Consider the following 13,825-nt stretch of genomic DNA (forward strand, 5'->3'; position numbering starts at 1 on the left):
AGAAACAGGAGGACAAAATGATCGGATTTTCTATTTTCTTTACATTGTCATTTTTTGAGTTTGTGGTCACTTTAAACAACAAACCAGATGACACATATGGGATTAGCATGTCTCAAGTATGTACCAAGCTAGACTTAATATTGACTGGTGTTAAATCAGTGGCTGCTCTCTCATACCGTCTCTTCATAAAAATTTCCTGTTCACCACTTCAGTGTTGATGCACATAGTTTCACAGTTTTCATATAACTTAAGCGCGATTCATTTTTCTGTTTTTCTTTAAATTCTCAAACTGAAGATGAACTTTGAAAAATTGGGATTTATCTGTGATAAAATTGCTTTAACAATTCATTGAAAGTTACTTAAAGGATAATGATATGTCTGGTCTTTAAGAGGTCTAATAAGACCCGACCTTCGGCTGGACTGCCATGAAATTTGGCTAAAAGCGATGACTCACTAAAGCCTGACATTGTTGTGCTCGTAGATCACCCTGATCAACATTTTAAAAATGAAATGAATAGATTTTACAGTGGTTGTTAAGGTATCTCAGATATCAGTTCATAAAGATCAGTAAAATGCCAAATAAGTCAGTTATTCAAGAGTTTGTATCTCAGTGGCAGTAGTCAGAGGGCAAGTGGAAAGATGAGCAGAGGAATTACAAAGATCAGGGAACTTTATACTTATCTAAAGGTACATAGTAGAAAGAGGCAATTAAAATGAATGCAGGAACTATTAAGACTAAAAAGTACTTGTAAAAACTAATTTCCATATATATATATAAATTGTAAGCTAATAGTACTAGACTAACACTGACTGCTTTGTAAGTGGATAAATCACTAAGTCATACCAAGGATAACCAGTTGAAATTGTTATCTTTCTGAATGGATCAATAGGTACGACTTTCAGATTTTTAATTGAAATATTTGTGCTTTAATCATCTGGGTAAGCAGTAGGATTTTTCGGCTAATAGTATGAATAACAGTCGAATAGCCTTTAATTTGCCTTCATTGTAAAAGCCACCCATCCTGTCCTGTTCAGCCAAACAAATTACTATTTTTTTTGGCATCTTGGAGGAAGTTCACAACCTTAGAAAAGCAGCAGAAGCACAAATGGTGGTCTTATCAGCAGCAGCAACAGGCTGTGATTGTGATTCCTAACCGTTTCTCATAAAAGGTGTAACTATGACTGCAAACAGTAAATTAATCACGTGTAACTTCATCTAATGTGTACTTTTATACACAAAAGTGTGCACTTAGTCGCTTTTATCAGTTTTTGCATCAGTAGTTTGTCTGTGTTTGTGTTGGCGTCAGTTTGTGGTGGATCAAACCAGTTTGGCCACAGCCCAGCATGGAGAGAAAGGGAGACAGATGCAGTCATGCACCGTTAAGCTCCTGTTTCTCGCATTGCAGAGTTTCACTGTAAAAGTTCCAAGGCTGAAATCTCAGAGTTTTGGCCACAGTTTTATCCAAACAGTCCCTGGAATTTGTAGAATGACCAAAAGTGTGCGTAGAACAAATTCTGGGCTTTTCCGTTAATCTTAGTTCATCCTTGCTTTACCACGTGAACAGATGATTTACTGAATCCGAGAGACAGTTTGCAAGAATGCATCAGAATTCAATGAGAAATATGATTTACAGACAGTACACAACAACACATTTTCTAGCATACATTAAAAGGTGAAAACAATGTTTTTGTCTTTCAGATGTCCTTCAGAATATCATCACCCAGAGAGCTGTGCAGCCAGTGTGGGGGCCAGCCAGCTTTAATGCTGGGCCGTCCTTCAGCAGATTGTAATATTTAGCCAGTTTGGGGTAACGTTCCTCAGAAAGCCTACAGAGAGAACACAAAGTCTTCATGTCAGTGGAAAAGCACATTGGGCCCCATCTTCCAGCATAGCTGTGCTCATTCACTTACCCAAAACGAAAGGCATAAGCAACGTCTGGAAAGACGACCACGTCGACCAAAGAGAAGGCGCCCGCCAGTTATGAGCCTGCAGCCACCTAGATGCAGGGAGCAAATTAATGAACCCCTGCTGTCAATGCACTGCGTGATCAAATGCAGTTGTGTTCATTTGTGCGCTGTTCACATACATTCTGCAGCTAGCCCTCCCATAGTTTGAGTTCAGTGGCCAGATTCTCTTTGTTCCTCTTAAAGCCACAGTTTTCTCTTCTTCAGGGACCATCAAGTCATAATAGACCACTAAATCTGAGACAGAACATCCAACATTAACAACGTCGTGCTGAGGGTTTGTTATTGCCTTTCAGTCCTTTCTTTACCCTTAAATTAGTAAATGTGCAGATGCGTAACTTACTGAGTTTTAAAGGGAGGCCGAGACTCTCCATCATCATGTTGGAACATCCGAGCTTGTTCCGCAACACTGTCAGGGATCAGTTTGTTGCCCTGAGACTTCTTCTGTCACCACAGCAGAGAATAAGAAAAAAGATCTGACCTCTGTTTTCTTTTAACAATACAAAAATATTTATCATGCTCCATATTTAGTTTACCTCTAGGTATAAACATGCTGCACCGGACTCATTCATAATGTTGTCTCCATGTTTGAAGGTAGGCACCTGGCAGACAGACTTTGAGATGATGAGCATAAGAAGGCAGGAACGTGCTGTGCACTTGTTCCCACTCAGTGGGGCACTTTGTGCCGCAAGTGCATCAATATGTGTGTGATATGTATACATATTTACTGCCCAGGAAACAGAACAGAGACGAGCAGAAGTTAAATGAAAACACAGTAATTATAACCATAGATGAGACTGAGACCACCCCCGCCCTAAATAAAATGTGTTCAGTGGCAAAGACACAAAATAACAAAAAAAGAGCCAGAAACAAGACGAAATATCGCTGTTGCTTTCTCAGCTAGAGCGACAGCTGTATTTAACTAATGGAGCTATGGTTACTTCAGCCTCTCGTACTAACCACAGTATGTAACTGATCCTCTACCAAAACTGCACCCTATTCTGAGTTAGCAGAATGAGTAGAATATGATTATCCGAGACTAAAGAGACAACAACAAAAAAAGAAAAACCAGGATCTCTGTGGTTGTATGTTTAACTGAAAAGCAGCATGCGGCACCTACCTGCCCTCTTGGATTGATTTCCAAGACTTCCTGAGATTTATGCTGGTTTTTTTTTTTCAAAGGCCAGCTTTTTGTGTTTGTAACCCTGCAGCATTTTTTCTTCCAGTGTGATCATAACACGCCAGCTGGGAGTGGATCCAGCCGCCCACAGCAGTGACATTGATTTGGCCATGGATGCAGTTACTGAAGACACAAACCTGGCTACAAACTCGGGGAAAGATGCTCAGGCGTGACACAGCAGCTGTGTATACTTTAGAGTGAGCCTCATTTGCTCATTATAACATGCCAGTAACACAAAGGTTGTTGGGTGGAGCCACACCCACATGTTGAAGTTCAACTCAGAGAGTAAAAGAATGACAAAAAAAGACCTTTGCACTCATTTACTTTTTTTCATTTTTTTTATTGCATATTGTGTACACACAGCATTTCAAGTGAAATTGTTTGTCACCACAGTCTCGTGTACAGTCTCGGCGTCACTACATAACGCCGTAGCAGTGATATTTCCTGGTTCTTGCTGTGCTGTGAGAGGAGTGGACATATCAGTCGGGGCTTCGGCCATCCAAAGCGTTACACGATCAGTTCAAGTTAAGAGAAAGAAAATTTTACGTAACCACAGAATTCAACTCAAAAGTCCAACTACTGCTCCCAACTCCCAGCAAGGAGCAACATTTAAAAAAAAACAAAGAGGATCGCATCTTTCTAGAACATTCTATTTAATTACAATTCACAGAAAAGCCTTCTTTCTTACAGACTATAATACAAGTGTCTACAAAAATAATACACAACCGCACTAAACATGCACACTGTAGAACTACAGGACTTTGTACCTGGCAGCTGACGAGGGCATTTACATATTTGATGCAGAGTTCTCTGCAGTTCCTTCAAGATAAGATTAATACATTTAAAAAAAAATCCATCTTTGAGGTTTTTTTTACACTTTAAAAAAAATTTCCTCTGAGATTTAACAAAAAAAAGTCCTCTTTTTCTCTATTTTCACTCAGTCTTTCATTTCAGCAAGACTTTAAGTGTCAGTTAAGGTGCAAGATGTCGGAGCTTTGCAAATAAATACTGAGAGAGTTCATTGTTTCAGCACTAGTGCTTGATAGAACGACACATGTCAAATCTGTCAGTTGGTGGAAAAGCAGGGTGTGGTTATAAGAACAAAGAGAGAGGTTGTTAAAAAGGAACAGCGTTGTCCCCTTTAAATGAAAGGCACTCATCGAACTGAAAACCTTTCACATTCCTACAAAACACACTTGTGCTTTTCGAATGTGCTGCTGCAAAAGCAAACATTTGCTTTTTCATACAGGACAAAAAAAGGGGGGGGGGGGGGTTGAAATTCCTCTTCAGCTCTTTGCAACACAAATTCACAGCTTGAATAAAGCAAAAATTATCCCTTTGGATTCATTCAAAATACACGTCTGGATAAATAAAAAAAAGAAGTTTATTTTACTGTGGAGGCTTCAAGGAGCACATTCTTTTTCTACCTCCCCCGTGTCTCTTGTGATTTTCTTGTTTGACTGAATACAAAAGAAAACAACAAACACTATCATGTTGGCAGCATTTTCACTCGGAAACATCAGTCGTAGCAGCTGGCTTAAACCTGAAGAGGCTTGTGGCTGGTGGACTAAAACTCTAAAGTGTGGCAAACGCTGTCAGAGGTAACTGCCTGACTTTTCAAGCCGTGTTTCCACCACCACGAGGACGGGTGGGATACGGATGACCGCTTTTATGTCTCTGGAGAGTCGGTTAGCCCTAAAGCGAGAGCTTCTTCTGGTGTCAGGCCATTTTTCAGAGTCCGCCTCACTGTGAGAAGACAAGAGAGGATAAAGAGAGTTATCTAACACATAGTCACGTGTTCCCACTCTGTATTTTACTATATACTGTGCATGTCATGAGATAAGATTTAGGGAGAATATGAAGTAGATGTCACATCGTGCAAAACTTTATGAGTGATTTACTTTGTCTATACGCTGCATTTTAAGGATTACACTAGCCCTAAAGCTGTCAAAGCTATGCAACGATCCTGCATAGTAACTTCCAGGAGGATGTCTTCATTCACATTCTGTAAGATTAGCCTCTAAAATCCTGCTTCAGCCCACTTCTACATGTCATGCTGCCCACTGAAAGTTAAAAACACATTTCTAACAAGTTCCAATACATCCAGACAATACAGCACCTTAAAACCTGCCCGAACGGAGCATTTGGGTCAGTAATATAGTGTATGAATTTATGTTGTTTATCTTGATCCTAAATAGCAAAATTCGGTTTCTCTCAGTAAAGGCGAGCAAAGTTACCGCAACTGTATTCCACAGAAGGTGGAGCTTCCATCCCAAAGTGCAACCTCAAATTCTCTTTAATATGTTGTTCAAAAAGATGCAAAATGGATTTGTGTCCTTGAGCTCGTACATGATTTGCGGTTGGCTCTGGACCTCCTCCGCTCTCTGGGCTGTGTTCTGGTTCCTGGACCCTGTGTGGCAGACTTCACTATACGCTCCATGATTTCATCAGCGGCATCATCTCCACAAGTCTGAGTGTCCTCCACAGGTGGTGTCCACGCCTGCATAATGCGACCTATAGGAACAAGGAATAAAAGCTTTTGCGTGACCAAAGAAATCATTTTTGAGTCAACCAAGTCTCCTTTAAGGAACCCCCCATTCTCCCTCACCTCCTCGTCCAGGCCGTGATCTGGTCCGTGTGCGAAGGCCTTGCACGCCGCTGCTCTCCTTGTCACCGCCACTCAGACTGGTTCTCAGCACGGCTTTCATGTGCTCATGCTCTGCAGCATCCTCAGCATGGTCCAGACCCTGAGGCTGCTCGATATCCTGGCTGCAACCAGGGGCGCTGTTGTTACCACTGTTTGAGCCACGCCGACCACACTGCGGGGATTGAAACAGACTATCAGAATTTGGCAGATCATCAGTCATCATTATTTTGGACTTCAAGACACACCAAAGATGATTCAAGAAAAACATCCAACCTGTAAAGATTACAATTAGTTTGATTCAGTCAGATATTCAGTGAAAAAATTGAGGAAATATGATCAGTTTAAAGTTAGTGCATCCATGCATGCACACAAACACACTCGTGCAGACAGGCTGATACCTCACGCTCTTCTTCATCATCAGACTACAGGAGAAAGGAAGAGTGAAAGTCAGAGAATAGATCAAGAAAAGCAAGGGGAAAATGTGAAAAAAGGCCCGATTTCTTTTTTTTTTTAAGGCGAGAAAATAGAGCTGAAAGTCTATGAGTGTGTCTTTGTGTCAGGGATGCTGTGCATGTGATGCTCACAGGAGTGTTCACATCCATGATCATCTTTCCCCGGGTCTTGTTTCGTTCACGATGGTCAGCTCGTTTCTGTTTTTGCTGCAGCACTCGATCTCGGGTGGTTCTGTACTCCAGCGCAAACTCACTGATGATTCTACTGAACCTGTTGACGCTGATCTCTCTCACACTGCAGGCCGGATGACCGAGGTACAGCAGGAATGAATGGAACCTGGGTGAATGGTGAGAGAGGAGATAAATGACCATAAGTACTATGAAAAGATACTAATAACGGTATTTTAACTAAGTGAAACTTGATGTAACATGTGAGCTTATGTCTTAATAAGCTAATCTGTTTTTACTCATCATGCTGGTTTGTTTTTCTACTTATTTTTCATTGTGTATTGTAAATTAGACTAATGGAATCAAAGTTTTGGGGTGGAACTACCTGTTGATAATCCTGCGGTGAACTATCTTGAGGATGATGATTCTTTCAGCACAGTCTTTGAGGAAGTCAGACATCTTCTGCTTTAGCTGGGGCTTCATCTCATGCTTAGCAATCACCTTCAGGTGGTCCCATGAGGACTTGCAGCGCCGCTCCATCTGACACAAGTTCTCCTGCAGCTGGTCAAAGTCCACCTGATGAGAAGGATGTTCATATGCACAGATGAGCCATGAGGAATAGTACTTAAAGTGCATCCAGAGCATTGGAAGTCCTCTCGGTTGCTGTTTTGCCCTTCGGTTTTAAATCTTTCTAAAACATCCAGTTAGACTTTTCCAACCTTCATGTGAATATTGGATTTCCAGTTGTCATTTTTGGGCCAATTTCAGAGCTGCAACTTGAAGTGTTTTAACAACTTTAGCAGGGCCAGTTCACTAAACACAACTAATCGAGTATCTAAAGAGACAAAACAACCAGAGATGATTTGAAAGATGATGCTGTTATAGAAAATGCAGAGATCTCTCAAAGCCTGTGTGTCCTTCACTTTTCGAAGAAAAATAAGAGAAGTTCATCCAGTCTGGTTTGAACTTGGCAGTTGTATGACAGGGGACCCAGAGAGGAGCAATGCTCCCTTTCCAAGTCAGTTGGATGAGCATTTCTCATACTTTGGCCTAAAGTTGTTTTCTGCTAGGAAGCACCTGCAATCACCAACGACTCATGCACACAGAGTTTGATAGTTTTATCCCAGCCCACAGTACATTCTGAAGGTTTTACACAAGGATTTGTTCTAACATCATTTATAGCCGAATTTATAGAGCATTTCATTCCTAAAAATATGGTAAGAACACATTTTTCCAGGCTGCACATGGTATTTTCTGATTTATGGTACAATAAAAAAGAAATGTCCAAAATCCCTCAGTGAACACCTTTGACTCTAACGCCTTCACAAAAACCAACCATTTTGAACCTGGTTTCATTCCGTTTTTAGATTTATGTCCTGGAAAAGTTATATCACCAGATTTGTGTATTTTAGAGTAAAATTTCCAAAACCCAGATTTAAGTAAAACACAGTGAAAGACTTTAAAACAACAAATTAAGAACAAGTTGTTTTTTTTTTAAAGACAATCAAATCAGTTAAATTGCTAGGCCTTTCAGACTCCGTCTCCTCACACGTATAAACCGATGCAGTGAGGCCTGATGATTCAGCTATGTTACCAAGATGTTAATAGGGCTTGCTTGATTAAGTCCTGTCAACTTAACATAGTTGATTAGGGATGCAAAAAGTGCATGCGTGTGTATATTTTGAAATGTTTTGCAATATGAGCATACTTTTGCAGAACGTGTGATGGCTCCTATCTCGGAGTAGAGGTCGGTGCTCTGAGGGAAGTTTTCTACCACGACAGAACAGGCGTGATGGAGCAGAGACTGCTTATGGACTGTATCCTTCACTTCTGGAACCTTCGCCAAATACGTCAGCTCAAAGCCTTTGGCCTGAAAATAGGAGCACATTGCTTATTTAAAAAGAAATCAGTGTGTTCTGTTTTTTTTTGTTTTTTTTTGTATTTAGAAGAAAAAAAAACCTTCAAAGAAACGATGTGACTGTGAGTGTGTAAAGCATACATATGGTGTATTACTCTACCCTTTGTTTTCAGTTTACCAAACAATACCACTTTGCCCTGTTACCATGACTTCCACTACAAAAAAAATAGGGCACTTTACATCATGTCTCAGTATGATTAAGTGAACCTGTAATGGTCATTACTCACACTGGTGCCATTGAGGAAATTTCCAATTGAGAGCAGTGTAGAGAGGATGTAGCGCAGAGTTTTGTTCTTCTCCAGCTGCTCCATTCCCTCCTTCAGATCCTGCAGTGGCTCTGCCACTTCCTGGAACGAGGACACACACATACGCACACAGCACACATACATCATTAGTCGAGCTAATCAGAGCTCTCAGAAAACTCGTGTTTTATTGGCCTCCAGTGAGCATAAAAGCAGTGAACAGGTGCAGCCCATCTCCTGCCACAAATCATCTGCTCTCGGTTAAGGTCATGAGAGGTTGTTTAAAGGCTGCTCCTTATCGGTAAAATATGCTCCCGGTTACGTGAAGGTTTTGTTTTAGTGCAGCGGCAGCTTCTCTTGTGTGCATGTGTTTGTTTGCCTGCATGGTATGTTGCCCTGCATTACAGCTTCCACGAGCAGATCGTTGCACAGGATCAAGTCGTGTGTGCCGCTCTGGCGCACGTGCAGTTGTGTATCGTGCCTTCCACGGAGAGATAAAAGACAACTGCATCCTGCTGAAAGCTGTAAAATTTATAAGACAGCAACAAAGAGGCAGCATGTTTCTCATTCTCTGGGCTCAGACTTTGAACTTCTCCTCCTGGACACATTCTTTGCTCGAATAATCATGGTGTGCCAGAAGAACACAAGGTGCTGCTAATAAGCGTGCATATTTTGTTGTGATGTAACTACACTGATGTTTTGCGGATGTTGTTTGTACTAGAAGGATGTTGATACTTCCTGTCGCTTGTATAAGACACACACACAAAGGCACACATGCCATACACCTTTAACTAAACCTCCCCAGTGCAGAGATAATTTAGCAGTATCTGTTTCTGCTTTCACAAAAGTACATCCCCATGCTGGGATTTTTCTACTAAGGCAGCTATTAATACCTTGAAAGACTCTGTTTTACTCAAAATTGGACATGTAGTACTTTTTGCTACACACACAAACTCTCAGTCTTAAGAAGGCTCAGAGTTGATGGTTCTTCACCTTTTCCTGATTCAGTGAATGAGGATCCATGAATCTGCTAATTTGTCCAGCCCACTTTTTTTGTCTGCCAGCCGTCCCAGGTACACTATGCTCTGGATAGAACTGCTAATATTGGGGTAATTCAGCCATTGAATTTTGAACCAGAGGGCATTTCTCAGGAAGAGGCTGCTAAATTATACAAGGTTGCAGGCAAACTGCAGTATCAGAACAGTATAATGCTTCCTTTCTATGGCTTTCATCAATATTAGCAAGGCACTGCTCGCTGGCCAAGAGCTGTGGTGAGCCAGTACCAGTCAAAGCTAGCTTGTCTAGCAGAAAGCTAAGTCATTTAGCTTCTTGACCAGGTACGGGCCCCATGGCCTGCTCAGACAGCTAGCCAGGAGCAGTGGTACCTCGTTTGGTCTTTTTCATAGGTTTCTCACAGTGCAAGCAAATTAGCTGTGAAGCCTCACCCCACAAGTAGTCAAGATTGGTCCCTAAAAATTGTTTATGTAGAACATATGGCCTGTCTAACCTATCTAGATGGAAGATGCTCGTAGGTGGTACTCCTGAGATTCAAAGCAGAAATCCTCAGCACTAGCACTGATGGGTGATTAAACTTGTGATATGTCATATAGCAGACAAAAAACACCTTATAGACTTCTTAATAAGGTCAAGAGCTTGTTTTTTTAGTGAAGAGGGGCTTAAAATGGGGCTGAGTTATATTGCAAAAAATGTTATCACAATATTGATTTTTATACTGACCGATCTCGATATTAATAACGATAGTCTGTTAAAGCTGTCAATTTCAAAAGTATACTAATAATGACCGCAATATACATAAAACAAGTATAAATAAACTTTAGAACAGAGTTTATTAACCAAGGTTAAGTGACACCATATAATCGCTCACCTGTGAAAACAATACATGTTTTCTCCCATTGTAGAAAAGAAAAACTACGAATGTAAGGCCAAAATCTGTTACAAATTCCAAATAACACTCTTGTGACTCCTGTATATTTAAATCACTTCCTTTGCTGTTAAAAATGACACTACTGTTGTAATCTATATGCTTCGTACTGCGCGCTTTTCATATGGGGTGGCATCCACAACTGATGACACGTCGCATCGGCTTGAATTTTCATGCTTTCTGGGTAGACTTTGGAGTGGTATTCTTCAGCTGATTAAACAAATTAGTCTGGCTTCCTGTTTGGGCGTACACCAACCGACAACAAAGTCTGCACTTTGTATTTATCTGTTCTTCATTATTTTTACAGAAACCAAACCACTTCCATAGGAAGACCTTTTTCATGAACTACTTCAACAGTCCGGGAAGATGATGCTAGTTCAGTCTCAAACTCATCCCCGCTTTTGTGACTCTCTTCGGCTTTACTCATTCTATCCTTAGCTGTCAGGAGTAACTTCGTGTTTAAACTGACCTTCTCTGTTGCCTCATAGTCCATTTTAAAGGCCCACAGTTGGAGTCTGGCTGAGAGCTCACTGATGGAGGACAAAGTGAGGAGAAACTGCTCTGCTGAGCCCAGTGGGACATCAGGGTTGGCCAGCTGGGCCTCCTGGATCTTCTGCTTCTCCTCCTCGGTCGGGATCATCGTCAGGAGTTTCTGAGTGGGATGAAGGTTCCGACAAAAACAGCACAGCACAGGGTGAAGGGAGTGACATCTGATTTAGGTACTTCCTTGTTTGTGCTACATCTTTGTGCGGTTCTCTTACCTCTATGCCCTCCTTGTTGAGTGCATACTCATCAAAGTTGACGATTGCTGTCTTGATGGTGCGAGGCGGAGGCAGTACCGTCAGACCGATGTTGATGGCGTTACTTCTCTTGGAATCCAAAACGATGATTTCCTGACGTTTACCATCAGTTGCTGCTTTCTAAGCCAAAGAGGGAAAAAAAAGAATTAATTTAAATAAATTTAAAGAGGGTCAAAGCTGGATGTGCATGTGTTTCCCTCCCCCCTCTGTCTTTGCCTCTTCTCTCGCTGTGGTCTACTTTATAGGCTTGTTAGGATTAGAGGGATCATCAGATGGGTTACAATGACTGCAGCTGTGGGATCTATATGAGTACTGGGAGCAGGAAATACCATTAGAGGCTACGTTTATGTGGGCGTTTAGATAGATCTATAGACATCATGTTTCATGCTGTATGTCCACAGATGACCTCACCAGCACTTGAGGCCATTATAAACTCTTAAAAGGAAGGAAGTTATAATATATCACCACATAAAAGTGTAACAGAGTAGGTGCTAAGGCCTTGTTGCTACCACATGGTAACTATATACCCACCATATGGACCCCAGTGCACTTGCTCTAGAGTACAGAGAGTACAGCTCAACTTTCTGAGTTGCCGTTTACGCTATTATGTTATAAAAAAGTAATAAAAAATAAACTAACAGTGTATTTTAATGGGTAGGGCAAGAGCTGGTTGTAACTGGTTCACTTCTAACATGAATTGTGGTTTTCAAGTAGCAGCTCAGGAGCTCAGGAGCTCAAAGCGTATTCTTTAAAGACTGTACTTTTCTCACTTTGAGGTTTTGTGGGAATTACAAAGGAATCAAAACTCCTGTTTGATCAGGAATAAAACACACAAGGCCTTGCTTAACCCTTAAAACATCAGCTTTTAGATAATAATGGACACAAAAAAAAGATGAACTGTCAGACTTTTAATTAAGTCATCAAGTGAATAAAATACCACAAGTATAACATAGAGAGTGAATGACACCTGCAAGACTTGCTCATTTACATTAGAAGCTCTAAAATATAACTATTAAAACCTCAAAAAAGCTAATCTCAAAGGTTGGTACCTGATGAGAGGAAACCAGTTATTTTTCTACAATCCATGACAAAAATGCTTTTTTTTTTATAATAAACCTCAATTATAAGATGCGCCCCCTCCTCATCTTTATCAAGCAGCCCTTATATGTCAGTCTGTTATGTGTAAAGAAAATAAATAAGAAGTCAGTCTGACAACATTTTCTAAGATTCTTAGTTTCAGCATATATTCAGGACCCAACTGTGAAATTTTAAACTAGTGTCCCAAACCTCTGAACCATTTTCAGACTGTTTTTCTTTACCTTTGTAACTGATATTTCCTTTGACTTCGACTCAAACAGGTGCTCCAGTTTGGCAGTGTCCAACTTTACTGGTTCCACTTTGGACCAGAATGAGTCTCCACTCCGTTTGTAGTCCCTGTACTGAGAGTCTGTTGGACGCACCTGATGATAAAAAGAATGACACATGTGTTAAACTCCCATTTCCTACAATAAAAGAGGTAAATGAGAGAACACAGCTAACCACAAAAATAAAGCATCAACAGGAACACGCTGAGTGAATCACTGTTATTTAAGTCTCCTTAATCCCAACTGACTAATGAAAAGAATCCTTCACTTTGGCCTTCTTTTGTTTGTTTGAAAAACGATAAAAATCGCTCGTGCAATGTACTGCATAAAGCACATACATGCACGGGTCAAGCAAACTTAAGTTTCACTTAGTTCATCAAAATGGTGTTTTTTGACTCACCTCGCTCCAAAAGAGCCTGACTGTCTTCCTTTTTTTGTTGAAGAGAGGTGGTTCCAGGGGAGGAGGTGCTGGCACCGGACCGCAAGAGAATGGAGGTGGCGGAGGCCTCATAATGCCAATTAAGGGAGGGGGTGGAGGGCAGATACCTTGCATCGGTGGGGGAGGGGGACAGCGCAGGATGCAAGGCGGAAGGGGAGGGGGAGGAGGGAGGTCACCACATCCTCCCATCAAAATGGCATCCAGAGTGTCCTTGTCATCCTCCTCCGTCAGGTCAGTGAAGTTAATGTCCCCGATGCGCAGATCTCGAGGGCTGGCAAGGAGCTGGTCCCAGATTGTGTCCGACTCCTTTTTGGGTGGAGGCGCAGGGGGCTCATTGGCTGGACTGTCCAGGTGAGGTTGTGGCGAGCTGAGGTCCTTGATCAAGTTTCCAAAGCGTTCAGCTAATGGACGGATGCTTCTATGCTTGTCATCCGCGCTGTCATTCCCCTGGTCCTCGTTCTGTTGCTCGTTAGCATCCTGCTGTGTTTCTCTGTCCTCCCCATCTCCTTTCTCTTTCTCCTTCTCCACATCCTCCTCTTCCTCCTCCTCATCACTGGGCTTCTTGTTCTGGGAGTACAACATGTCCAGCATGAAGAGTTTGCTATTGAGGAGTTTATTGCAGTTCTCACTCACTTCTGCCTCCTTAAAGCCTGCGAAAAAGATAAATGCCATCAATTACAAAACTTAGAGGCTCACTTTGAATCTAAT

The 13,825-nt window shown here is 41.5% G+C and overlaps 1 protein-coding gene and 1 pseudogene across 6 annotated transcripts in view; both read right to left on the reverse strand.

Moving 5' to 3' along the window:
• Positions 1 to 1,652: 1,652 nt before the first annotated feature.
• On the reverse strand, positions 1,653 to 2,345 carry LOC140274749 (glutathione S-transferase A-like; annotated as a pseudogene).
• Positions 2,346 to 3,464: 1,119 nt separating this feature from the next.
• fhod3a (formin homology 2 domain containing 3a) overlaps positions 3,465 to 13,825 on the reverse strand; it is a 53,686-nt gene continuing 43,325 nt past the window's right edge. For all 6 annotated transcript variants that reach the window (XM_072370043.1, XM_072370042.1, XM_072370040.1 and 3 more), the window contains 12 exons: positions 13,079 to 13,767; positions 12,634 to 12,774; positions 11,276 to 11,434; positions 10,984 to 11,166; positions 8,558 to 8,677; positions 8,121 to 8,282; positions 6,798 to 6,988; positions 6,377 to 6,581; positions 6,191 to 6,214; positions 5,754 to 5,964; positions 5,495 to 5,659; positions 3,465 to 4,891 (listed from right to left, as the gene is read on the reverse strand). In XM_072370043.1, coding sequence (XP_072226144.1) covers positions 4,815 to 4,891; positions 5,495 to 5,659; positions 5,754 to 5,964; positions 6,191 to 6,214; positions 6,377 to 6,581; positions 6,798 to 6,988; positions 8,121 to 8,282; positions 8,558 to 8,677; positions 10,984 to 11,166; positions 11,276 to 11,434; positions 12,634 to 12,774; positions 13,079 to 13,767 — 2,327 coding nt within the window. In that variant the 3' untranslated portion in view covers positions 3,465 to 4,814. The remainder of the gene's footprint in view (positions 4,892 to 5,494; positions 5,660 to 5,753; positions 5,965 to 6,190; positions 6,215 to 6,376; positions 6,582 to 6,797; positions 6,989 to 8,120; positions 8,283 to 8,557; positions 8,678 to 10,983; positions 11,167 to 11,275; positions 11,435 to 12,633; positions 12,775 to 13,078; positions 13,768 to 13,825) is intronic.

Source organism: Leuresthes tenuis, unplaced genomic scaffold (assembly GCF_036924035.1).
Source record: "Leuresthes tenuis unplaced genomic scaffold, fLeuTen1.0.hap1 SCAF_18, whole genome shotgun sequence".
NCBI lineage: Eukaryota > Metazoa > Chordata > Actinopteri > Atheriniformes > Atherinopsidae > Leuresthes > Leuresthes tenuis.